Source organism: Ptychodera flava, chromosome 21, assembly GCF_041260155.1.
Source record: "Ptychodera flava strain L36383 chromosome 21, AS_Pfla_20210202, whole genome shotgun sequence".
In the NCBI taxonomy this organism is placed as follows: domain Eukaryota; kingdom Metazoa; phylum Hemichordata; class Enteropneusta; family Ptychoderidae; genus Ptychodera; species Ptychodera flava.
In genome coordinates, this window is record NC_091948.1 from 23,736,832 (window position 1) to 23,764,148 (window position 27,317).

The 27,317-nt window shown below is 36.2% G+C and overlaps 2 protein-coding genes across 2 annotated transcripts; one reads left to right on the forward strand and one right to left on the reverse strand.

Moving 5' to 3' along the window:
- On the reverse strand, positions 1-14,337 carry LOC139120935 (non-lysosomal glucosylceramidase-like; the record flags this gene model as incomplete). The annotated part of the gene is made up of 15 exons (XM_070685525.1): positions 1-317; positions 464-606; positions 1,031-1,137; positions 1,883-2,034; positions 2,491-2,598; positions 2,966-3,070; positions 3,268-3,434; positions 3,869-3,994; positions 4,256-4,409; positions 5,376-5,478; positions 6,325-6,573; positions 7,061-7,285; positions 8,518-8,633; positions 9,229-9,317; positions 14,225-14,337. Coding segments are annotated over 15 exons (2,274 nt in total), but the record flags the coding sequence as incomplete, so codon positions are not given.
- Positions 14,333-27,317, forward strand: LOC139121783 (RAB6A-GEF complex partner protein 2-like). The gene is made up of 8 exons (XM_070686933.1): positions 14,333-14,894; positions 16,757-16,896; positions 18,084-18,167; positions 19,079-19,228; positions 19,834-19,968; positions 23,865-23,992; positions 24,796-24,973; positions 25,773-27,317. Exons 1-8 carry the CDS (start codon positions 14,785-14,787, stop codon positions 25,994-25,996), a joined length of 1,149 nt encoding a protein of 382 aa, XP_070543034.1. The 5' UTR covers positions 14,333-14,784; the 3' UTR covers positions 25,997-27,317.

Below are 27,317 nucleotides of genomic sequence, written 5' to 3' on the forward strand. Positions count from 1 at the left end.
CTACAGTACCTCTTGAATCATATTTGCGGCTAATGCGTAGGTTACCCCAGTCCACACCTCCTCACTTTGCAGACTGGTGGTGTCAACCTTCCCATCAGGCCTCATTCCGTTGACAGCTCCCATGGTGCCTTGCTGGAAACTCATAACATTGACGTCGTAGACGGTGCGAAGAGCACTCCGTACGTGATTGGTCGGGAAGACTTCGTCATTTTCATGGACTAAATCGCACGCTTTCAGGTACCAGTGCCCAGCTGTCTGGTCAGACATGATACTGTTGCTCTGACGTGAACTACTGCTGTCGTAATTATAGTACTTACCTATGGAAAATTAACAATATATGTCTCAATATCTGGTCTTACATGTAATCACATCTGACAGTTTGATGATATGGCTCTTTCTGACATGAAAAAGACTTCTTGTACATGTAATGAAAATATTATATATAATAATAATGCCATCTTACCATTCCACAACTTATTCTCATACGACTCCTTTCCTTTCGCCAAGATAACGAAGAAGTTGATGTAATCATCTTCCTCATTAAGTATTTTTGCCATTTCCATGGCCATCTTGACTGCGGCAAGCCACAGACCACCGCTGTAAGCACTGGGTGGACATAAACAGGACAGTGATTTAGTTTCAAAGATTTCAAGTCTAACTTGTGTGGTAATTATACGTGCTCATGTGCTGAATTAGTAATGACACGTTGAACATGCTACACCACACTACATGCATATCCATCTTTTTCATCATAAATGTTTGTACAACTAGCCTGGATGTGTTCAGGTAATGAACATTTTAAAAACTTCCGTTTGCAATATTACATGAACAACAGTGAAAGAAGGCGAAGTATTTCTGAGTGAAGTCATAGCTATTCCTGAAAATTCAAAATTTGTTTTACATGATTATTATCTAGGATGCAGATAAATAGTCACTAACACTGATAATCTGCCTGGCAAGAACAGTTGCTTTTTGTTTCATTTTGTCAGAGCACTGAAATTTGGCATATGTACATTGAAGGAGACACTACCTGGCTCCAGTGACTGTCCATATGTCATACGTCTGATCAGCGTAACCTGAGTTGTCAATGATACCGTCTCCATCTGTATCCCATGACAACGAGACACGCATCACAGTCTGTTGGGAAAACAGACAAAATTCAGGTTTGTAACAGAAACAAAATGCAATTATAATTTCAATAAGATTCATCCATAAATATGAGGGTTTCGCTCTATTGTGTACAAATATGGGCTAAATTATCCTACAAGGGTGTACTCATTACAGAAATGATTGATGGATTATAACTCCCATTTCTGTTGTTACAATAATAACTGACCACGGAATCTTGATGTCATCCATGTTTTTGGTAATTGATCTTCATAGTGATTAAGTTTTCATGACGAACAAACTGTAATTTGGAACAGAATTATTCAAGGCAAGAGATTTCAACTTGCCTTGCTTGAATATACAGTTGTCATTTGTGAGCTATTCATAAAATGAATTCACTGCAATTACTCATTCTTGTCGCTGACAATTTGATAGACTGTGTTTACACAATCTGTTGCAAAATTGTTGTATCACATGATCCAGTGTGGTTCAAGCAAACATTGTCACATGCCATCCAGAATAAACTGCACAGCCTAAAACAACCTATGACCATAAAATCCATTCCTCATCCATGACTACAAAGTATATATTATCTTTATTTCTAAACTTAAATATTACAATTTGTGCATTCTATAAAGGTTGAGAGGCAATAAAATTACTATCACTAACTCTAATTTCAAGCTAAATTTCAAAGTCCTGAAACTTATTATTCTTCAAAAGATTTTCTCTATCACGTGATTATCATAACATTTATCAATACAGCATATATACTCACTTGAACCTTGGGCCACATCTGTTTGAGGTAGTTGAAATCTTTGGTCACATGATAATCTCTGTAAACCTGAAGTACAAATTTTAGATTGAGGTCCTTCCAGTCTGAAGTATCATGAAGTAAATAACCATTGACACGGACCCAGGGTTCATCCTCTGAAAGAATAAATACCATTCATTGGAATAAAAAATATAAAATATTTCACTCCTTTCAAAATACTTGATATTATCTTTTGCTTTAGCCCTTTCATCACACTGATACAGCCCAAGCCCATTGTTATCAATGGTGATTGTGGATTTCTTTGCAGGGAACTGGGGGTGAACATAGGTTAAATTTATATGACTACACATCTGTCTTTGATTGTGCAATACTAGTATGATGCTGTATCTGTGCTTTGTTCGCCAACTGTCTATTACATACATGTATATAATGTTTGAAGATTTAATGTAATCATACAGTTATAACCATGTGTTTACAATTGGCTGGATATAATTACTTATTTAGTATTTAACTCCTATGGAGAGACTTCCCTTCAACTGAAACACAATAACAAACAAAAATTCACAGGCACTGAAATTTGGGTGTACAAAATTGATGTAAATGAGTCTCACCTGGATCACCAATATCATGAGGTACGACATTGGCCACTTTCCTCTTCATTTGCTTACCTCCGTAGGATTCTTGTAACATTTCAGAATCTTCTAATGGAATAGTGGAAGCTATGTAACATATGACATATATGTATGCAGAGTTAGACAAAAGATCAAGTTGAATGAACTGTTCCAAGGAGAAAATACTAACTAACAAGCTCATACATTTTCGGTTTTACCAAAGATGTGCAGACCCCTTCTAAAGCACTTCCCTCCCTCTCTCCCCCTCCCTCCCTCCCTACATCCTCTCTCTCTGTCCTCTCTCTCTCTCTCTCTCTCTCTCTCTCTCTCTCTCGATTCTCTCTCTCTCTCTCTAGATAGATAGATAGATAGATAGATAGATAGATAGATAGACAGATAGATAGATAGATAGATAGATAGATAGATAGATTGATAGATAGATAGATAGATAGATAGATTCCAGTATAAAACTCACCCATATCATACTGTAAACTGATTTGCAGCTGTGGCCATAACATGATGAGGGCAAACGATGCATAGAAGTGGACATCATATGTGTTGTACATCCGATATTCGTGACCTGTGGAGTAAAACAAGATTCTTAGTCACATAATGTAGCAATGAGAACTATCAAGGCAACCATTATTGTTACCCATTCTCCCTACACCTGATTGTAATCAGACTGAAAAAGTGCAGGTTACTTTGAGACAAAATATCATATGAGGGGAATTCAAAGAGCTAAAGTGCTTTCAAAGAAAGACAAACAGCAAAGCTTACCTTCTAAGTATGCAAATTTTCCATACTGTTTGACAAGTTTGGAAGTAACATCTTTGGAGTTCATAACACCATTGCTTTGTTCATTACATTCAACCCAGACTGAGCCCCCATCAGAAATGTAGTACAATTCATTGAACAAAGCTGACTTGTACCAACTTGGCAGTGATCTGTACGTATGAAGATTAAAATGGATGTATAGGTAAACTACTAGGGTAACTGCTGCTTCAATCTGATGTTAGCACAAAGTTTACCAGTAAAATGACAAAAGTTTAATGTGTGACTAGGTTTGACATAATTTATGGATTATAATTTTTCAAATACTTCAGTGATTTCTTATAATAAGTGGAAGCAAGCGTTGTTAATTGAATATGAGCAAAATGGCATTCTAGAAAAAACTCATATATCAGTATTTGAAAGCTGTACATGAAGAAGTATCATCTACTTTTCAGTGTTAAAGTAACTTACAGTATATCGTCTTGTGGTATTATTTTACCTCTTAACACAGCACTACTTTTTCCCTCAAGTTCACTTTTCATCACATTATTTCATTCATCTATACAGCAATGTTTCAATTCAAATGGTTACACAGTATTTCACTCACTTGCATTGTAAAATTGGACTTTGCCATTCCTCTATCTTCCTTTCCCATTCTTGATAGTGATTTAGAGCATAACTGGACAGTGAGGGCGCTGCTTTGCCATCACTCCCAAACCACCGTGTGTACCTCCTTGAAAAAAATACAGAGTTCAAATAGTTCAATAGTCATAATTTGTTCTTTAATTGGAGAAAGTGTCATTAGATACTGTACAAACACTGGAGAACTTTTTACTTTTAATCTATATAGCATCATAACCACAAAAAGATTTCTTTTTTTCCGATGATACCTGGGTAGAATCTAAATCCTAATGCATATCAATATCTCTAAAGAAAGCAATAGATGATTATGTTTTCATGATATTTGGCAAGGTTGAGGGCTAAGCTTTATCACCTGCAGTAGCTTTTCTCCTTTGCCCTGAAGTGTATCCTTGGCATGTCCCAAGCAACACAGAACTCTATTGCACTGCTTGAATTAGCTTCTACCTGAGATTTAGCAGCCACTGCTGCAGCTGTTGCTTCTCCTTCTTTGGTCTGGAAGCTGGAACCTGAATAATGAACATTTGGAAATCATGATTGCTGGATAGAAACTACATTTAATAAGCGTTTGTTTATGACAAATTATGGCTTAAATGAAAATTATGCATGTATTGAAACCTAAACATCTCCTTTTAATTTTTATCAACAAATACTGGTCAAAACAGTTTACACTGATAGAGCTCTATTGGACAGATAATGTTCACTATTTCCTCAAATAGATAGAAAAGTTGGCCTTGATAGATGGTCAGGGAACAGCTCATCCCACTTTATGGATGAGAAAAGCTGGCCAAAAGTAGTGAATGGCTGGTAACTCTGTCAACTGTCCAGCTAAAAATGTACACACTGGCATCAGGTCGATACTGTTACATTCAGACTGAGATCAACCAGAGAAATTACACATACTGGTGCGACAAATCATTATCAGAAAAGCTTGTGGTTGTATTTTTTATCTATCTATTACTAAGTGAAATGTGATTACCATGGGTATGACAGAGTACTTTCAACTACCAACTTTTCAGCCCTAATTCTCTTTTTATTATATTGTTAGGTACAACTATTCCATAGACAACAATATGGCTAACAAACTTTGGCTGCAAATTTAGCAATAAATAGAAGTGAAAGACTATGAAAAGAACAATGTTGTCTGGAAAACTGAAAAGATTTTAATTCTATATTGGTTATGTGCTTTCTGTGATTATTTTTAGCATTGACAGCTGTGCATCCCCCATCATACAGAATTTCTAAGCTCTAAGCTCTATGAATCAATTCAGTGATTTCTAGCAATTTCTTTTGCTCTTTTATCAATTTACATGAAACAAAATTCTCACACCAAAGATAAGTAACATGTAAAAGCAGCAAATCACATTGACCAAGATGAAACACTGAGTTACAGTGTAGATGCATCATGATAGACTCCTACATGAAGTATGCCACTGTATAACAGCTGTTTCTAGGCATTTAAACTTGGTTTGTACCTGATCTGGATGTAAGTTCACCATCAAAGATAAGATCATCCCATAATTCCTTGCCATCTCCATACGGGTTGAAAGCCGTCTTGTGACTGATTTTAACGTTTTCCTGAAAAATAAAAATATACCAAGGACTTCAAAAAATGATTTTGATTGTTGTTTTTATCATTCCATTTCTTACCTACTTGAAATTTTCTATCAACTTTCAATTTGCAATGGCTAATAGGCTAGAACAATCCAATCAAAAGGCATTCGACTTTTCTCTGTATCCACTTGTATTGTAAATATTGTATAATTACTAATGACAGATCAACAAAATAACACCATCTACAATTGTTTTCAAGAATATAAAAGTTGAAAATAAGCTAAATTCCTCTGTGTCTATATTTGTAAAGGCTTATTTCAGAAACTTGTCATCAAAGGAGATATTACATCAACACAATATATCACATATAAGCAGAAAAACTATAAATATTGACAGACTAGGTGTGTTAAATTCTGTGCTTGCATTAAATCCATTTTCTATTTAAGAGAATACTAGGCTGTACCATATTGAACCTCATCAGCATTAAAATAACCCATGCATTTAACTGTAATGTGATCAGGCTGGTATGAAGATGAATTGATAGGACTAAAATAACAATATGTCAAGTTTTGAATCATTTCTTACACAACAAATTCTTGAAAATCTGTCATTTTGCCAGGGATCACCCCCCCCCCCCCCCCCCACCTTTCAATTCAGAGTTCAACCTGTTCAATAGCAATGCATAGAAAGACTCATGTCCGCCACAACATATTCCAATTACAAACAGAAAAATCTACAAAAATACTAGTATTATAGGGACTTATATTATCAAAGAATTATTATCTATAGGTGTTTTGACTTAACTTCTGGTCAAATAGCAACCCAGTTAATACACACAACTTTATAAGCTTACCAAGACCATCCACTCACCTTGCAAGCAGCGGATATGGCCATGGTGCATTTCATTTTGGGGTGAGCATTGTGCAGTAAGAGACCTTGAACTTGACCTTCTGTCTGGCCATTACCTTCAAATGTGAAGGGTTGATTCCATCTACCGCCGGATTTATCCGTGGGTTCTCCGGTACCATTCTGCCATGTCATCATAATACTGACGTTGACAGATTCATCATTGTTGTTCTGGATTTCCCAGACAAACACACCAACTGGAAGACTAGTATCCTGTGATAGACAGAAGCATATGAGATGACTTTTGAAGATGTACAGAGCATGTGTACTTGAGATTGACTTTAATTTATCAAGAATTTTTGGACATGTGCTGTTTTCATTCAATTCTATGATAAACACCATGTAATTTTTAATATGTTTGGAATTAAAAATTTAAAATTTAAAAATCCAGTGTATGGATAATCTATTTGTCTTCAATGCATTGGTAAGCAAAGATGACATAGATCTGTCCAGAACCTTACGGAAATCGGAATGTAACTGTCATTCATTTTCTGCACAATATCATGATATTTCTGAGAGTATATAGCAATCTACTGGTAGTTTTTGAAAATTAATTCAACTTCATGAGCTCTATATTAAAATTCACTGGGAATTTTTCAAAAAACCTTGTCTGCATTCGAATAAGAAAAGAACCAGTTCACAGAAGAGTACTGAAAAATAGTCAATCAAAGACTAGAACTACTGCAACATCAATGCTTACTTTGTAATCATGGGGAATGATTGGTGAAATCTGTCTGCACACCAGTGTGACATTTTGACCTGGAAGCTCATACACTGTCCATGCTCTAGGGTACAGAGCATGGTATTTTGCATATTCGCCATGGTAACCCCAGTTCCATGTACAAAGACTGCTATCTCTTGGTCTTGATGGTGATAATACTTGTTGATAAACCGTCCTTCCACCTTTCTGTATACACACTGTGAACTGAAAAAACACAAGGTATACTTCTAAAAAACACTGTGAACTGAAAAAACACAAGGTATACTTCTAAAAAATGTACAATGTAACAACAGTTTTAATAACTAAATTAAGGTACATCTTCATGACGGCTTAACAATTTCATATTCTTTGAGAAATGTACTTAAAACTTCATGCATATCTATAAACATTTACGAGTGCACTACCAAAGCTAGAAAGTACTATAGAATTTCAGATGGAATATACACTAGCCGCAAATTCACCATGAAACCTTTCATCAAAGCAACTTTGGAACTCCTACACAATTCTGTTGTATGTATTACATATGCCAACTCTACACACCTTATTGGGAATCAACAAAGGAGTGACTAAAAAGAGTTTACCAATATACTGTTAAGGTGTGCCTTTCACAGGAATGTTATGGGGGCAGTAAAGACATCTTTAGATTATATTTAAGCATTCTGTGCAAACTATTGAGCAAGGCAGTGTTTTTCTGCAAATTTGTACAGTTTGTGACCTTTGATCTACGTATGAAAAATTGTGTTCTCTCAAAGGCAACCTATCTGTCAAGGATATCAATTTCTTTGAAAGTACTGTTTAAAATTGCATATCCCCACCAATACCAGTTTCCATTATATTTTGCCATCTTTGATCCCCAAAGACATCCTTAGAAATTACAACACTGATGAGAATGTCTGCCAATGATGGTTCATTAGCTTTCACACTGACAATATTCACTGATGAGACTGTCAGATGTTATATTTAATATAATTCACTTTGATGCTGAAGTCAGATAATAAACTGATTGAAGTAATTATCAGTCATATACAGACTGATAATAAAGCTGATTTCCAAAGTAAATTATCTGTTAATTGATGATGTCATTCAATTTCACTCAAGACTGATTCATTGTAAGATGTGAGGGTTCATTGTGAGGGTTCACTTCTGACGTCTGATCACTTCATTTGCTCTGAGCTACAGTATAAGCAGATTAAGTTCATAAAAGCACTGGTTAAAAAAGCAGGATATACTTCCACTGTTTTAACCAAATGTCTACAAAACATAATTTATTTATGGCCTCCTGGTTGAAGCTGCAGTTGTAGTTTCCACCTCAAGTATTGACGAACTTATTTTAAAGTTACTTGTCACTGAGCAGTTGAAACAATTACTGACTTTGCCTTATCATCAAACAAAAACTTTCATGTATCAATTGTTTTATCACAATTCACAAGTCTTACCTGATTGGCTTGCACAATATCATATGTGTATATTCCAGGTGTCAAGGACCACCTACAGAAATCCCCCTTCCATCCTCGGTTGATACAACCACATCCAATCCCTCCAACTGGAACACCTGGAAAATTCAATTATATCAAGATGACCTATCATCTTCAGATATAAATTCTGGCATATTTATAATCTCTCTGATTCATACTGAAATAGCCTACATGATAACGATCTGATTGTGACGTACTTAAATTAAACAAATATAAACGTGGGATCTGCACTTTTACTTTCAATTCCACACTTCTTCGTTTTTACTGATAAACACATGTTAAACATTTTTCCCGTAAAGATATTACAATCACTGTTCATAGTCTCCCCATTTGGGTATGTGAATACATTGCAAAATTTTGCCAATGCCACCTCAACACTGACATGTGCTGATATGCTAATTTTGGTCAAAATCTATGACATCATATATTGACATTAAATTATCATGCCATTAAAAAATCTCTGCAAATATTATCATAGAGGAGGAAGGCTTGAATTAGTAATTAATGCTGATAAATATTCAAAATATAATGAGAACATAAAAGCAGTACCATGATGTAACCATTTACCAAGTTGTATATTACACTCCTTCAAGGAGAGAATTATTTGTATATATCATGGCGTAAGGACAGAAGCTACACACAGTTCCTCCATAGCCTGTGTGATACACTTACCATATATTTGCCTACATTCCAGGGGATTAAACTGATCAATATATGGTCGCCGACCTTTCCTTCTGATGTTATAGTAGAACCAGAGGTACCTGCAGTTTGAGGAGACAAAATCACGCAAAAGCTATTTTTAACCTGCATCAAGTTGCAAATCTGTACATCTGCTGGTCTTTACAACCTTGTTCTTGGTATCAAGCTGGTTATTAGGCATCAGGCAATGATAGAAAAGTGGGTGGTTTCCAAAACTACAGAGATGACGAGATTGTTTTGTCGCACTCAATTTTTGCCCAATTTATTTAAAAGCAAAATTTTTGTGTCAGTTTTACATTGACTTTGAAATGATTGGATGCTGGTACCTTAGACAGATCGCAAATGATGTGATTTTGCAAAGTATCAACTGAATGAATCATTGACAAAGTCAATAAGCAATAATGTCATTTCTCTCTATATCTTTTGCCTTTGAATCAGGGATTAACATCACAGTGTATTTAAAAAATAGCGCCAATGGCACTTGATCACAACTGGCACATTGTGAAACTACTCTATCTCTGGGTAAACCTGTACATGAAATACTGAATGGGTAGGTGCTGCGGGTTTGGAGTTTGTCAGTAAATGCACACACAAAACAAAGTCCCGAAGTAGCGAATTCCAGCCATTTTCAAACCGCACTGTTTGTCAGTGGGGTAAACAATATTTGCAAAAATCACATTTCCAGGCTAATAGACTATGTTTTACGAAATCACACGTCCTTATCACAAAATAAAACGATCTTTGTCTTTAAATCAATGCGCCAAATGTGAGAAATCTAAAACATTAAATATGTTGTTTTTTATCAATTTTATTACCAAAAGCGCATGAAATCTCTGATACTTTGAATCAGCCATCCTGCATATTTCTAACATTCATCAAAACCTCATTTCTGTTCCACAACTCATAAAACAGTCCACAATGCAGGATTGGTGTACATTCCAAAACTACATATATGAAAGACCCCTAAAATCAATTAGTTAAAGGGGGGTTAGAAATTTCCCAAAACTATCTAACCGCTGCTCCGTTTGGCTCCATTTTTCGGAATCGGAACCTTGGAACCAGTCTGAATATCTGTATCAAATATCAATGCAGTCTGTTCAGCGGTTTTTGACTTTTTGTCATTTACGGAAAATGGACACTGTCCGACACCGGTTGAAGCTAACCCTATATCACAACTTCCAGATGTGATAATGACCTATGGTCATTATGTTAAAAAGTACTGCCAATTGCGCTTGGACATAATGACTGCCTAGTATTATCGGCATTTATCAACAACCACACTCACTGTGAATTAGACAGACCACGAAGTCAATGACCAACATATAGCTGAAAGACTATTTTTCACATTGCGATTTTAAGGTCATTTTTATGAGAAAAGAGACATGTATATGTATATGGAGAAAAAGCAGAAGACATATTTGTAAATTGTTTGTTAAGTGCCAATCATATATGCATCTCTTGAAATTTTGTGGTTATAAGGTATAACACTAGTGTAAGAATAATGAGGTTAGAATAAGTTAGTAAAGCTAAGTTGACAGTAATTAAGATTACAAAATTATACACTAAGCTGGGGAAATCTGATTGAAATAAATGTTGAAAAGTAGCAAAGTCATGGTCATCTTTTGTCTAATACCTTGTGTAAGTTCATGAACTTTACATAAATCTTGCTGTAGATTTTTTGCTAATGGGCAATAACTGTGTTTCAGATCATTTGAGAGCAATCCATCCATGACACGTTTAAATTGTAATATACTTCTATTTAAAGGAGAGAAACTTCTCAAATAATTTTTTTCCCTGTAATTTGCTGTGAGAACACATGGACAGATGCTCAGGACTCTATGCTGGTGCTACCTTGATAACTAACCTACAACTTGTAACGTCATTGTCTAACCTGTTCACCCCAATTTCCTGTAGACAGGTCCACACTCTCCATTGATAATGATGGGTTTGGGCCATACCATTGTAGTGAAAGACTGTAACATGTGAGGTTGTGGATACTTAATCTCTGGAATGTCAAAGTCTGTATATTGACTCAAGGATGTTTACTTAACAAATGCCTAGGGTCATCTCAAAAGTGAGAATCTAAACTATGAAATATGTTTCTTTTAATGCTTTTGATGCCCAAAAGAGCATAGAAATCTCTTATACTTCGAATCAGTCATCCTGCATATTTCTCACATTCATCAAAACCTCATTTCTGTTCCACAACTCATAAAACAGTCCACAATGCAGGATTGGTGTACATTCCAAAACTACATATATGAAAGACCCCTAAAATCAATTAGATAAAAAGGGGGTTAGAAATTTCCCAAAACTATCTAACCGCCGCTCTGTTTGGCTCCATTTTTCCGAATTGGAACCTTGGAACCAGTCTATGTATCGGTATCAAATATCAACGCAGTCTGTTCAGCAGTTTTTGACTTTTTGTCTTTGCGGAAATGGACGACATCAAACACCGGTTGAAACCACCTCTATATCACAACTTCCAGTTGTGATAAAAAGTCTGCACTGCAGTTACTGACTATATGAATATTCATATTACAGCAAAGCAAATAACATGGCACAGACTGTATCTCAATATAGCACCCAAAATGCACTCATCATCTCTAATCTCTAACATATCCCTGAGTAAAAATTAACTCAGTTACATCCAGCAGCACTGAGCAACCATTATTATCATAACTTCTCCTTTTTCTAAATATGGCATTTCTATTTTTCAGGGTTATCTTTGGACTAAATTTAACTATATTGCTATTATGAATGGCAACATGATTAAAGTGACTTCTTGTTGCTGTTGGCATAATAGTAATTTTCTACATAATGTTGTGTTACTTTAGTAATTAGATCAAGATGGAATGCAGATATTAAGGCTGATAACAATAGTCTAGACTAACATTTTGAATTATTTCATAAATCATGCAGATCTGTTATGCCATGATAATGTATATCATATTTGATCCAACATTATGCATCATGGTGATTGAAATATATGCATCACAGTGGTTGACATTATGCATCATAGTGGTCCAAATTATGCCTCACAGAGGTCCACATTATTCATAATTATGCCTCACAGAGGTCCACATTATTCATAATTATGCATCACAGAGGTCCAAATTATTCATCGTAGTGGTCCAAATTATGCATCACATAGTGGTCCAAACAACACATCATAGTCACTAAGTGGTCCAAATAATGCATCACAGTATAAAATATGTATCACAGAGATCCTTATTATTCATCAGAGTCATCCTAGAACATATGAAGGAATTTACCCGAGACAATCTGGTGAGAGACTATGAGAATAAGTTATAACTGCACAGGCATCCACAAATATGATTTGCACAACCTAAGCCGAGCTGCTTATTTCAATTTATCCAACTTAGTTAATAGGTTCTACTTGATACATTAATATGTGAATGCAGTTACTTGGCATGGTGTTATTGGCAAATATCCTCAAACTGTTGTCAGACACTGCTTGCCGACAACAGCCAGTGTTCTACAAGAACCAAATCAATCATGACATAAAAAACATGCCAAAAACAAATCTCAGCAGAAATTGGTGTAACACCACTGAGCAAAACATGATCACTTTCCTTACACTTATCAAAGCTATAGACACCAGAACAAACTAGGGTAAATAAGAGTCACACATTACATGTAACGCTGAATGTCCTACAGCCACTTTGTCAATGTTACTATAGACCATATGCACTTCAGTTTCAGTTAGATTCCCCTTTTGTTTGTGTTTCTGAACAGCAGCATGGGGTGCCAATTAAGTCTATCTATTCATTGGGTAGATATTGTATGATTAACCTTCATATATTATTTAAAAGCATGACGATGTATGAATGTGAATGCCAACCCTGTAAAGTGTAAATTCCTACAGCAGCTGATTTCAACAACATTCACATCTGCTACACCAATCATGATTGTTCAGATCAAGGAAAAGAGGAGTGCTGGGCCAAATCCCTGTTCTTTTGTCAGTTAAAATCAGAAGGCAATGTGCTTGGGTTTTGTCCACTAAAATAATCCAAACAGTCTATAATCTGATCCTTATAAACTACAAAACAACCACACAAATGATTTCTGGTCCTCAGTTGCACAAGTTCATATAATTTTAATGCAGAACACATTTGTATAAAACATTTGAATTTCATGTTTCTATGTAAATGTTTGGTAATATTCACTTTTCTTTAAAATTATACTATTTTCCTTGAGAATGAGTTTTCAATGTGCTGGGGGCTTGGCTTTATTTGTTTTGTTTTAATTTAATTTGGTTTTTGCAAATGCTACAGTTTGGCAAAGAAGCTGGAATAGAACACCGGTATTTCCTTAGTCGTGTTTTAAAGTGAATGGCATTGCTACCTGACCACCAACTCCAGTCACTGTGTTCCATCTCCACCCCACCTCTAAATATTTTTTTTGTTGGACACCCCCCCCCCCCTCCCTAGACCTCTAGGCTAAGTATTTTCTTTGTTGGTTCCTTAATTGTTTTGCGTGCAAAATCTTCTTAAACACAAAAATCGCTGTTCCCATCGCAGCCCCGATTCACACACTTGGTGTTGACGACGAATAAATTCACTGTAACTGGTTCTCCCGTACCGAACGGGAAGGTGAGCGGGCAGTATGCATCCGCTCAGCGAGGCACGCCGAGCACTTTTGCGCTGCACGCTCGCTTCCAAACGTCAGGCTGTTGTAGTGTAGGGAGTGAAACCGTACGCAAGAGCCCCGGGCAAGAGCCCTGACGCAAGGTACGGAGTGAGTATGGTGTATAATATGTCTGAGACAAATCATTAAAAAACACACGAGTTGTGCATATGCGCTTGCTGTGCAGCATCAAATCAACTGATCAAGATATACTGGGAAACCATAGGAGGTAGGAAACCAAACTTAACGGTGCAGTGTTGGCGTTCACTATGCGATGAGTGACATAATGCATATGACAATCCCAACCTAAACCCATTACCTGAAGAAAAGCGGGATTAAATCCGGAATTTGATGAGGCTTGATAATTCTTAGTGGCTTCCTCTTTTCTTCAAACTCGTGATCAAGTCTAACTCTCCATCCAAACTCCGGTACGCGCCGTCAGGAAATTCAAGATTTACCACTGGCCTGTCGGCTGCCATCGTATGTTTGTACACAACTGTTTTGCGTGCGTATTACGTCATCAGTCTTTGCGTTTGTGTGACGTTGGCACAGCTGATTGACTGTGTATGTGTCTGGTCAACCTCCTACAAAAAGACGAACTGAGTTGTGAGTTGCTCTGGTTTAAAAGCCTACTTCAAGCGGTGTTCTGTTCCAGAAGAAATAATCTGCTTCTCCTTGCACCTTTATAATATCACTGGGAACGCTCATACTCCCAGAAACTTGCACTAACACCCCAAATCGGCGACATTTTTGCGGAAACTGCCTGGGACAAACATGGATTTCTGAAAACTGGTATACCGGAAGTCACTACCATGAAAATATTTAGCTGAATTCACCACCTACACTCAGCATAAATGCGATTGGAGTGACAACTACAAGATGGTCGAAGTCACTGCGAACATTACGAGGGGTTCGGTGTATCTCGCCGGAGAAACTTTAGAATGCAGAATCACATTCAGCAACCCAACGTGGAACAGCACAGTCGCAGGGTAGGTCTACATTACCGAAACCATAGCCACTAAGACAGGAGCGTGTGTTTATGTTACACGGTTTCATGTGACAAAATCGGTTAAATTCTATAATGAATTTTTAATGCACTAAATACACTTATGCTCTTTTCTGTAACGGGATCGCATGGAAATGTAACAGTACAATGTGGTCGGTTGTCAATAGATCTTAAACCCAATATGAAAGCCATTATTTAATTAAGGTGAAGTACTACGAATTACGTCAAAATTAAGTTGTGGTGTCATTTTCTTGAAACTTTGCACAAATATTCTTGGAAGTTGTGCAAGTGCAAAAATAAAATAAAAAATGGGGGTCACCACGCTCGTTTCCATGGAAACGGACGTTAAAATGGCGTCGTTAGAAATAAATAAAAATGATATAATTCATTGAAACTAAAGAAAGCAATTATAAAAAGGTTAGCAAATGAGTTAATTTTAATAAATACCAAGACTTAAGATCCATATCTATCGAATGTATAGTTTTCATGATGTTTGTAAAGAAATTTTTACATAAGTATCGATTACAAAATGACGATATCGAAATTATATCACTACATAATTTTCGAACTTTCTTCCTGTCGCTTTGAATGGTGTCATTTTGACCAAACTTGGCGAATAAAATCCTGACATAATACCATTTAGTTTACACTTTTAATAAAAGGGTGTCACCACGCTACTTTTTACAATATCTCCAGGTGAATGGGTAATATGCGCCATGTTAATGGGAGAGAAATGTGAATTTTTCGCTCATGTTGAATAAAAACCAGCTTCCTAGGGGGTCAAAATATGACAAGGTTATAGGTCACATGTATTTCTAAGAGACTGGGTCAAAAAATTGGGTAAAAGCGCAATTTCAACAATGACAGGTGATGTTAAATACATGCTACAAAGAAACTCATTTGCGACAGGCTGGAGTTAAATCTGCGCAGAAACGTTCTAAAGCGTGTGCGCGTCCGAATTCGTCGCCCTTTACCTTAAAGGGCCAGCACTGATCAGTTGACCAGCTGTAACCTGTGATGGCTTTATCACAACTTTTTGTTTTCTATGTCAACTTCACTTTCTTGTTCTATCTCTAAAGCATATTGAGATACACATTATTCAGCTTGTCAACTCAGCCTGTACTTGTATAGATGGCATTGTCATTGTTGACAAGTGATTTCTAGTCCAGACTATAATCAAAATGTCAACAATAACAGTGAAGTTTACATGTGTACACACTGTTGAAAAGCTGAATATTTGGTGTTTCAACATGCTTTTAAGAGTAGAACAAGAACTTGATGTTGACATACAAACAAAAATAGTTCAATAAATCAAAAGTTACAGCCACTTGCCCATTATTGTCAAGCTACAATGTCACCAATGATATATCCCTAAACCTTCCATGATTGATGGCTTTCTCTACAAAAATGCATGAAGAGGAGCCGCTGGTCACATGATAGCAGCTACTTCTTTTCAACTACACAGGAAGATCTCAATTCCTAGAAAATGCTCAAGTCAGCAGCCTTTGGGTACAAAGTTTGCAACTTCTGCATGCACCATAGCAATTGACTGGAGGAGTGGCAAAGAAGCCATACAAAAGACAACTCGTTTGGTCCCACTCATGATAAGATTCTGTTTCTGAATCCTCAGCAATGTAACTGCAGCTGAAGTGTCCCTGAGCTTGATTTGTTAATCATCCTTAAATATTTACATACATAAAACCTCTATTACACATCCAGTCATTTCAAAGTAATTATTGCATACAGTTAGCCTAATAAGATTGAGATATGAGAAACATCAAGGGGCTGCAGTTAGGTCATAACAAACAAATACTAAAGAGTACAAAATATCCTTCTTTTTTACAGACGAAATACAACATTAGCCTGGGCTAGTGCACAGTTACATTGTCAATGTAACATCAGTGAAAGCCGAGTGGTATTGCCAAGACAACCCTCAAATGACATGTCCAACTCTAGCAATGACACTAGCTTTGTACCCAGTAGAGGTAGGTTTGAAAATGCAGAAACAACAAAACACAAACGCTGTTTTTTAAAGAGTTTTAAGAAATTAAGTCCAGCGTACCTAGAGGAAGAGAGAAGACTTTGTAGAGTTAATTTCAATTATTTAATTTCTTTATTCATTAAATTTATCCACTCTAAATACAGAAGTTAGCAGAGGTAGTGCATTCTTTCAGACTTGACCCTCTGTAACCTCACCAGAATAACCCTTATGTCAGGGTTAAGGCGTAAAAGGGTAAAGGTCCATTATATGTGTAGCATATGAATTTTGATTCAGTATTCTTGTCCAGTATCTTGTCCTACTCCCAAAAACCTGATGCAAAAAATGTTTGTTGTTCAACTTTTCAAATACTCTGTAATGTGTTCACTGCCCAATGAGGCGATATCATTTCTTACAAGTGAATGAGAATTCATTTTTAAGTGAAAACAAATTGCATATTGTACACAGTGTGTTGTGCTTTCAAGTCTGATACTTTTTGACTTTGACAACTTTTTGGAGAAGAAGATGTCCTTGTTTTCCTGAAAGACACTTTGAAAGCATTACTAAAAGTTACAGCTGGTGTTTTTGTAATCAACACAGCATTAACTAATAACATGGTGGTCATAGTCTGTGAAGATAAATATAAATAAATAAACTGATTTTACTTATTGCCAAGTGTAGACCATTGAGTCCAGTCATTTCAAAGTAATTGCAGTGTCAACGTTCTATTTTATTCCTGTTTTTAATTTTCGTTGTCTCCTAAAAGACCAAGGTGCATTATCCCATACATTGGTGTTATCCCAGGAGCAGCTCCAAGGCAGTATGAGTGTGGATTTACAAACCTACAATCAACTTATTATCATCATAACCAAAGATTCATAGAATGTTTCTGTCAGCATAGCCTGCCCCGTGCAAGCTAGCTCTTTTATATTGGGGAACTTCGTCTTTATTTCAATTAACCCTTTGAGCATCAAAGTCAATTTATGTTGCAGTTACAAAATATACTCCATTCAATGTTTTTAGATTTTTGCCAAACTTTTTATAAAAAACTGTAGCCAAAGAAATGTGATGTCCATTTTGTTCAAAATTATCAAAAAAATTACAGGAAAATTCATAAAAAATGGTAAAATGTTTCACAAAAATTTTGGCGGGAAAAATTACAGTTCTCAAATGGTTAACAACTTTTCTTCTCAGGAGAGAGAGGTGTGACAGTCCTATCAACTCAGCCCAAGATATTGTTCTGTGATTTGATGTTGTCACCTGGTGAATCTAGAACATGTGAGTAAATCCAAGAATGTAAAAGTATTCTTTGTCAGGTTGTTCAACTTCTGAAACCTTCCTTGGTACAGCTAGGGGGTCCTTCAGTGATATATGGAATTTTGGGTCTGTAAAAACCATTGCTGTAATGAAATGTTTCAACAGTCATAATTCCTTGGAATGTTGATAAATGTGTGATTTTACATAGCTTGACAGTTGCACATTTCTGGCGAATTAAATTGCATGTTGATGACTGATGTACTGTTCAGATCTATTCAACATGACAATTTGCCTACAGTGTTCACTGTGGTCACACGTATGCTGCCATTCTGGACTTTTCATGTTTTTTTCACTTGAACAAGTGAATTCTGCCATTTGCATTTTAAATTAGTACCCTTTTTTCATGTCAGTATGACTTTTATTTGACATATATTGCCAAGGCAGAACATGTCTGCCATGTCACAAAATGGTTTAGCTAGGAAGCAGTTGAGATAAAGGAGTTTCGCAACATGGAACGTAACATATGCCGATGGACAGTATACTACACAGAGCTACTCAGAAAGCCTGTCCTTTCAGTTTATAGTGAACAGTCAAACGTACAGCAAACTTATAGCTACTGCTGTCTATATTGGAAATAATGAGCATTTTAATATTGTTTAAAAAAAACCATTACCAGTGCCTCTTTTTAAATTTGAATTTTTCATGTGGTCATTAAATCATTTTCATCATTGGTACTTATAATGGATTGATAGAAAAAGGCAATTATGATGAAGATTTTTGTCACAGATAGACCATTTTACTGATGCGTATAGAAAGGAATGGAGAAGACTGGCATTGATTTATTAGTTTATAAGATCATGTCACTTGAGGGAATCATTTGCTAAAGCAATTATGTTAACAAAAACTGAAAATTTTGTTTCATTTTTTTTCAGTCATTTACCAAGAGGTTATACCGAGAGATGCCCCACCATCTTACAAAGGCCAGTCAGTGAAATACTCATACAAGGTGACCATTGGGACACAGCGAGTGAACTCACCAACAAAATTACTGAGAGTTCCATTCAGAGTGCTTGTGGTGTATGGTATGTAGACATCATGAAATCTTTTTACATAAGGATTAATTTATGATTTGCCCATTGTTTTCAGTATTCTTCATGAAATGCAGTATATCATGAAATGTGGGTGTGATGTACGGCAAAGATGACTTGCTAAATTTGTCAGCAAGTCTGTGTGCTGTATTCATATGTACATGGTGCCCACATGGAATTAACAAGCTCTGTACATTTTTTAAGTTTCTCAGTTTAACACAATCAAATGTCATAGATTGACAAAATGCTCATGGCATGTATGGCATAAATGTACATACTAAAGTAACATCTAAAAGTGCAAGTTCAGTTCATTCAATAAAGTGCAAGTTCAGTTCATTCAATGTTACTGTTATATACGTCAGCGCCACGTATCCCACCAGGATGTACATTTTTATGTAGTCATTCTTCATTTCACAGACGGTGACAAAACAATTTGTAAGATTTTAGATACGGACCTAACATTGAGAGTTTGATCTGCCTGTGTACTTGTGTACATGTACATGTGCTTTAGGATTTTTACCACTGTGCCTTTTTAAAAGTACACAAAAATGGCATGATTAATTCTTTAGCTCATACTTTCATATGGTAAACCATGACAGGTTTAGGAGACACCAGTGTGTATGAAGAAAACATCAAACCAAGTAATCCATTCCTAGCTGAACGCAAGCAAGAAACCACCCTCCTAGACATGGCAATGCAAGTCATTTCAACAATAACCTCACGGAGAAACCCAAGTAAGAAATCAAGGACCTTTAAGTATATGTGGAATTATGATTTGTTAGTCCCCACGGACACCGTCCGGGGGGACTTATAGGTTTGGTCGTGTCCGTGCGTGTGTGCGTGCGTCCGTGCGTCCGTCCGTTCACGCAGATATCTCAGAGATGCCCATAGTGATTTCATTCAAACTTGGTACAAGGATTACTTCATATGTCATACAGATGCACATCGATTTGTTTTGTGATACGATCCAATATGGCTGCCAGGCGGCCATTTTATTACGATTTTTTCATGTCCAGAGCCATAATTCAGGCATGTTTCAACTGATTTTATTCAAAGTTGGTACAAGGACATTGACCAATGTCATAGATATGCACGTCAATTCTTTTTGTGATACGATCCAATATGGCTGCCGTGCGGCCATTTTGTTACGATTTTTTCATGTACAGAGCCATAACTCAGGCATATCTCAACCGATTATATTCAAACTTGGTACAAGGACATTGACCTATGTCATACATATGCACATCAATTTGTATTGTGATACGATCCAATATGGCCGCCAGGCAGCCATTTTATTACGCTTTTTTCAGGTACACAGCCATAACTCAGGCATGTTTCTACAGATTTTATTCAAAGTTGGTACAAGGACATTGACCAATGTCATAGCTATGCACATCAATTTTTTTTGTGATACGATCCAATATGGCTGCCGTGCGGCCATTTTGTTACGATTTTTTCATGTACAGAGCCATAACTCAGGCATATCTCAACCAATTTTATTCAAAGTTGGTACAAGGACATCAACCTATGTCATACACATCCACATTGACTTGTTTTGTGATACGGTCCAATATGGCTGCCGTGTGGCCATTTTATTACGTTTTTTCATGTCCAGAACCATAACTCAGACATGTATCAAGCAAATTTATTCAACGTTGGTACAAGGAGATTGACCAATGTCATACATATGCATGTAAATTTGTTTTGTGATACGATCCAATATGGCTGCTGTGCGGCCATTTTGTTATGATTTTTACCTTCTCGTGTCTATTTATAGACAGAGAAGGTATTAGAGTTGAAAAACCAGTATGCTGGTGTCAACTACTTCCGTCTGTCAATACTTCCGTCTGTCAAGATCCGTTGACGTCATGCCATTGTGATGGGTCATATCATAAACTGGTGGGGGTGTTCATGGTTCAGGTTGAGGTGCAGGAGAAAGATTTTGAGCTGTGACAAAAATCAAAAGGGACTTAGCGGCATAGCCACAGTGTTACATGTAAGCCTTTCTCCAAGGTTCTTAGTTGACTACGATCTATTACAGACTACTGAGCTGACGTTAGGGGTACTCACTTTGTGTTTGCTCACTCTGTGTGCGCTAGTGTTTGGTACTGAGTTGCGTGGATATCCCCTCATGGCCTCACGTGATATGGGCCTGTTGCATAATCTGCAGATGATCATATGCCTCTGAGTCTGAAAACGGTCATTGTGTAAGCCTGTCGGCATTTTCCTTGCATTTTTTCTCATTAAATTTTGCAAAATATCGGCGAGTACCTCAATATTTCAAGATAACTCTTTCTTCCCAATCGTTTCCTGGAGTTTCAGAGTCATATGAACGAAAATGAGTGAAAGTTTTAGACAGGAAAATCGGACTTCGGCCATGTTCAATGTTTACAGTACAATCAGAAGTTTATGTGGAGGAAATAACTAACAAACACTATTCATGATGCCCGCCCTCTAGAGGCAGACCTTCCTATATGAAGTACCACATTTGATGCTTGTGGAAAGCTTGACCACACAAAGGAGCATTTTAACTTTTAGAAAATGACAAATTGAATAAGAAGGTATTCTGAAAATGTCAAATACTGAGGAAAAATGCACAAATATTCAAAATAAACAGGTTAACTGACTGGCTAGCTATAAAAAACAATGAAAATGTTTATGATCAAAAGTTTTTGAGATGCGCACATTTTAACAAATACAGAAATTATTAATATTATAAATATAAGACCAAACTATTTTTTCAGGGATGGGACAGGTTGGAAATGAGGGGTGAGAGACAAAGGCACTCCTATTGCTGCATGTGGATGCAGCCACACCATTTCATTTACAGCATACTTATTCACTGTGTTGTGTTCAAGTTTCATATTGTACTGACTGTCATACAAGGATAACAAAAGCAAAGCAAATCACATTAGAAAAGGATCAATGCTGTTGTGTGGATTTTGCTGAACATGGCTGATTTTAATATTTCGCCCTATATATTTGGTATCCAGCAAAGGCATATTTTGATGTAAAGTCAAAATTAACACTACATTGCGGAAAATATATGTTACCGTTTCTGCATGAACTTTTCCTTTTTAAATTATAGTATAGTAGTACTTTGAACAGATTAACAATTATCGTGATGTCAACCCATAATTTTACATCACAAAGACTGTAATTCTGCCAATTTTTTTATTTTTCAGTCATTTTATAAATTTTGCACTGAACAAGATGATTGAACAAATTGCAATGTTTGAATTTGTAAACTCAAAGAATAAAAATCCTTTGGTCACAGATTAAATTATTTTTTGAAAAGAAATTTACTCTTAAACACTTTTAGCATATATTCTTTACACGGTCATGTATTTCAAGGAAAATATGCCTATTAAAAACAGTAATTTCTTCACTTTCAATTTTTTTTCAATGCTATGACAATTATCAGCCATGAGGTTTTACAAACACAAGACCAGATAAGTGTTTTTCATCATTTCCACAGGACTCTTTGGAAAATCCATTAAAAACAGTTAAAAGTAACTTAAAATGATCACTTGGTATACATTTAATTTACAGATGCCAGGTTGTGTATTTCACATGCACTCAGTTCAGTAGGGAAGTGCGTCATTACTATTTTGGACTGTTAATTCTTATTTCTGAATTATTTAACTTTTTTTTCCACTTTGAACTATCTTTAGGCAGTTTATACTGTAGCTTAGAATTTTTTTGATTGATGTATTTAATCATCTTTTGGGTTCTTTGGGTCCATATCCCACCTCATGCCCCTACATCATCAACTATTTACCAACAACTCCATGCCAACAACCAATTACCTGACCTGGCCACACATTAGAGAAGGTACAGCGTCATTGACGGTATTTTTTCATGTACAAAGCCATAACTCAGGCATATTTCAACCAATTTTAATCAAAGTTGGTACAAGGACATTGACCTACCATATGTCATACATATGCACATTGATTTGTTTTGTGATTCGATCCATTATGGCCACCATGTGGCCATTTTATTACGATTTTTTCATGTCCTGAACTACAACTCAGACATGTATCAAGCGAATTTATTCAAAAGTATTTTTATCACAGACCTAATGAAGAGGACTCTATCCTCTCTGAGGACCTGTAATCAAAGCACCCACTAACAAGTGGGGACTGTGTCATCAACGATGACTTGTTGTATGTGTGTTTGTATGAGATTCAGCAAAGTTTTTACACCAAAGTGGACACTGGGATGTAAATGTAAATTTCTAGAACAAAAGAGTAACATAATTCAGTATGCAGCTTAAATAACTTAAGCACTCACCACTACATCATCAATGCTTGGACAAACCCATATTCGTCAAAACTGTTCAGAAATGTTACATTATCATGGAACTACATTATATTTTCATGAGAGGCTGATAAGTTGACCGTAGGAATTTGACCAGGAATTTTTTTTGGCGTTATCAACTTTATTTACCACATCAAAAATTGATTGTGAATAACACAAACACTAAAATTATTTACATAAACTCCGGTATGGAAAACCAAACATTCTGACAAGGTTTGTGTGACAGGATATGATAACCAGGTCATATCAAGGACCTGTAGTGCATTTATTCCCTTGTTTTGTTATCCTTTTTCTCGTCTTTTATCAGATTTCTACAACATCACCAATGCACAGGGTAAAGTGGGAAGATTCTGTCTTTTCAAACCAGCATACAAGATAAGTGAGGATATCATAGGCACCTTTGATTTCTCTGAAGCTACCGTCTCTTGTCTACAGGTATGGTTGTGATATTGGATGACCACTTCCACAAATGGCACATTTTATAAAAATCAAAAACACAGTGTGCTTGTACAGACAGCCTGCACACACAAGCATAAATACCAAACTATTGGTACAAATTCATGGAGAAATATAGTGAATGTGAAGAAGGTTAATATTCAATTTAAAAAAAAATTACTGGCAGCACTGTTTAATATGTAACAATTTTGCTTATAATTGTACACCAAATAAACGGACAGTTCGGTACATAATTAATCTTGGCAGATCTAATGTTGTTCAGAGTGTCTACTTGATGCCATTTATTGAATAGGTGACTATACCCCTACAAATCTAACCCTATGATGTACACAAGTTTATTTATAGAGAGTTCAGAAGTTGGCAAAATTTGTTTAGAGTGTAAAGCTACTTGAATCAGGGCAATTCTATGTATGCTCCGTGTAGGAAAACCGAACATTCAATTTTCACAAAAATAAGCTGGTGAAACTTTTTACTTCATGAGCATCAAAGTGAGCACCTTCAAGTATTGGAGCCTGTCCATCAAGTCTGCTCAACTGTCCTCAGCTTGGGTCATTCATTCCATATAACCCCCTCATTCAAGAATGTGGTAGCACTAGAACGAAAGTTTTTTTAAAGTTTGAATCGAGGCACATTCTACCTGAAATGATTACTATTTCATATTTTTGAAATCATTAATAAAAAAATTATGTGAATATTTGCCTTTTTTTCTTTGTTCAATTCTCAGTACATAGCATTATTACTGTTACAAGACTTTTTTTTAAAAACATACATTTCTCCAACAGTTCAGTGTTTCTCTTCAAAGTGAGGAAAACGTGTCAGAAGAATGCCGACGTAAACCAAGCCAGACGTCAGCAATTACCACATACAGCAAACACCAGGAGTTCTGTCTTCACACCCAGAAAACTCACATACAACTACCCATACCATTGCACATTACACCAGGCTTCATCACAGATATACGTAAGTTATCCCACACGTACATGAAAATTTTCAATCCAGATGATGCTTCTTTCCTTACAAAAATCTCTCTACACAGTAGTTTCCTGTTAACCATTAAATGTGACATGTCCCTCTTTGCTGATGATCTTGCACTGTTTAGTTATGAAGAGATATTCACAGCGACTCCTGTCCTGCAGCAATTCAAAAAGCCAGCAAATCAAAGCAGTGTTTGAAACATGAGTGTAGTTCTACTTATAATGCTTTGCTCTCACAGGCCACTACCAGCGCAATATTTAATGCTGGATGGCACTTTTCCTCTCATTTATAATTCAAGAGACACTAGCTGTAACTTGTAATATCTCTTGTAGAGTAACTTTTCTCGCGGAAGAAAAGACATTTTCTTTTTCCTTCCCAAAAGTATGTCAGAATATATAGTATAATTTGCAACCATCACCCACTATGTGCAGTATGCAATGCTATCAGTGACAATTGAATTCTAGTCTGTACTGAAATTCAATTGTCAACAGAAACATGGGACAATACATACAGGCTGTGTTGACAACCTGAACACAAAGTATTTAAACTTGATTTTGGATATAGGAAAAGAAAGTAGTACAGAAAGAAAACGTATTAAGTCAAAAGTTACAGATTAAGGACCTTTAAGGAGATACCTGGCATAACTGCAAATTTGATTCCAAGCAATGGACAAAGACTGCATTTTTACAGATTGATGCAAAAATCATTTTGCAGGTATTTGATATTTGCCACACATCCTATATATGTACATATGTACAAATAACATTACATTTGCCCTCCACAGTGTGTTTGAAGTATCATCTCCACTTTGAATTCATCACTGCCTGTCAGCCTCTGCCAGACCATGTGATTCCAGCTGACCAATCAGAGAGTTCCTCATGGCAGGGACAGCGGAACATTGAAGTGGATACTATGGTGTGGGATCTGCCAGTGAAAATCCTACCAACCAACCCCCTTCAAGCAACCAGTGTTTCCACAGCCAGGTCAACCAACTCAATAACTGTATAGGTGAAATAATTGATATTTATGCGTGATTAGAAACACAACATTAAACCTGTCCACCCCGAATTCCTTTTAAACAGGTCCACACTCACCATTGATAACAATGGGTTTGGGCCAAACCATGGTGACAGGGTTACAAAGCCTGGGCAAGGCTATTTCAGACCAAGCAAGAACATATCTAAAAATTTGATGCTGGTTAACTCCACTCCTTCATATACTCCTTTCCATCATTCCTCAGACAAGTCCTTCTATTATCGAGTGTTTGGTCAATCCTGGATACAGGGACGTCAGGACAATATCCTCCAAATTCTTTATTTTGCTGGCTTTATCAAAGTCTTCTCATTCTCCACTACAGTATCACCTGCTTAACCCAATAGAATACTTTGATTAAATGGGAATCACCCATCCTCAACAAAGTCACTTATATAAGATACTGTTGGATAATAAATAATTACCATGCTACAATTTACCAAGGCAAAGCATAAGCTCATTCACTTTACTGTACCACCCTATAGCTTTCGATTTGTCTACCAAAAGGTGTACTCTAAGTGCATGTATGCTATTTCTGGTGGTAGTCATTTCCACTGGTAACATCATGAGGTAGTGTTCCCTCTTGAAGGTGAAATTATTGTGCCACCACATGGCAGCTAAAACCAACTTAATTCAGTGTTGGTGAGAATTTTTGATCAAGTAGGGATTATTAAAATCATGTGGCGATTTTCAGATTAGGTCAGCTATGTCTTACCTAGGAATGTAAGTTAATTTTTCATGAAATGTGGTGCATTTGTGTGTGTATGTCTAAATTAAGGAAAATTTGAGAAAATTGTGGTGCTTAACACAAAGATTGGATTTATATGAGCAACAGTTCCAATGCACTTTAAAACAAATTGAAGTCATTTATCATATGTGAAAAACCATTTCCCAAACTAATTATCTAAGTAATGTCAATATGCATTTCACACTGACAGTATTGGCCTATTATTTGTTACTAGTGCCATTTTTGTGCTGTCATATGATATGGGTGTAACAGCTGAATAATTGACTGGCATCTTTTGATTGGCCTCGGAGAAGATACCTACGAAAATAGGCACAAAATGCCTCTGATTAACAATTCAAGTTCTTTTGATCATGTTACACTGATTCAAAGTTACTTTTTGCTTATTTATGATTAAGCAATATCTGTCTTTGTCAGAAATTTTTGTCTTAAATATTCATCAGGAATGGGAACTAAAGAATCTCTTTGACAAGATTTGAAATGTGTAAAATAAAAGTATGTGGATCATTTTAAGCAAACTGAAGTGAATGATTAAAGTTTTGTTTCAATTCA

Bases quoted from the DNA above. Each gene is read 5' to 3' on its own strand.
- LOC139121783 (XM_070686933.1), top strand. From the start codon at position 14,785: ATGGTCGAAGTCACTGCGAACATTACGAGGGGTTCGGTGTATCTCGCC. The intron at 16,897-18,083 runs GTAGGTTTGAAA...TTTTCTTCTCAG, and splicing joins TAGCTTTGTACCCAGTAGAG to GAGAGAGAGGTGTGACAGTC. The intron at 19,229-19,833 runs GTATGTAGACAT...AAACCATGACAG, and splicing joins CAGAGTGCTTGTGGTGTATG to GTTTAGGAGACACCAGTGTG.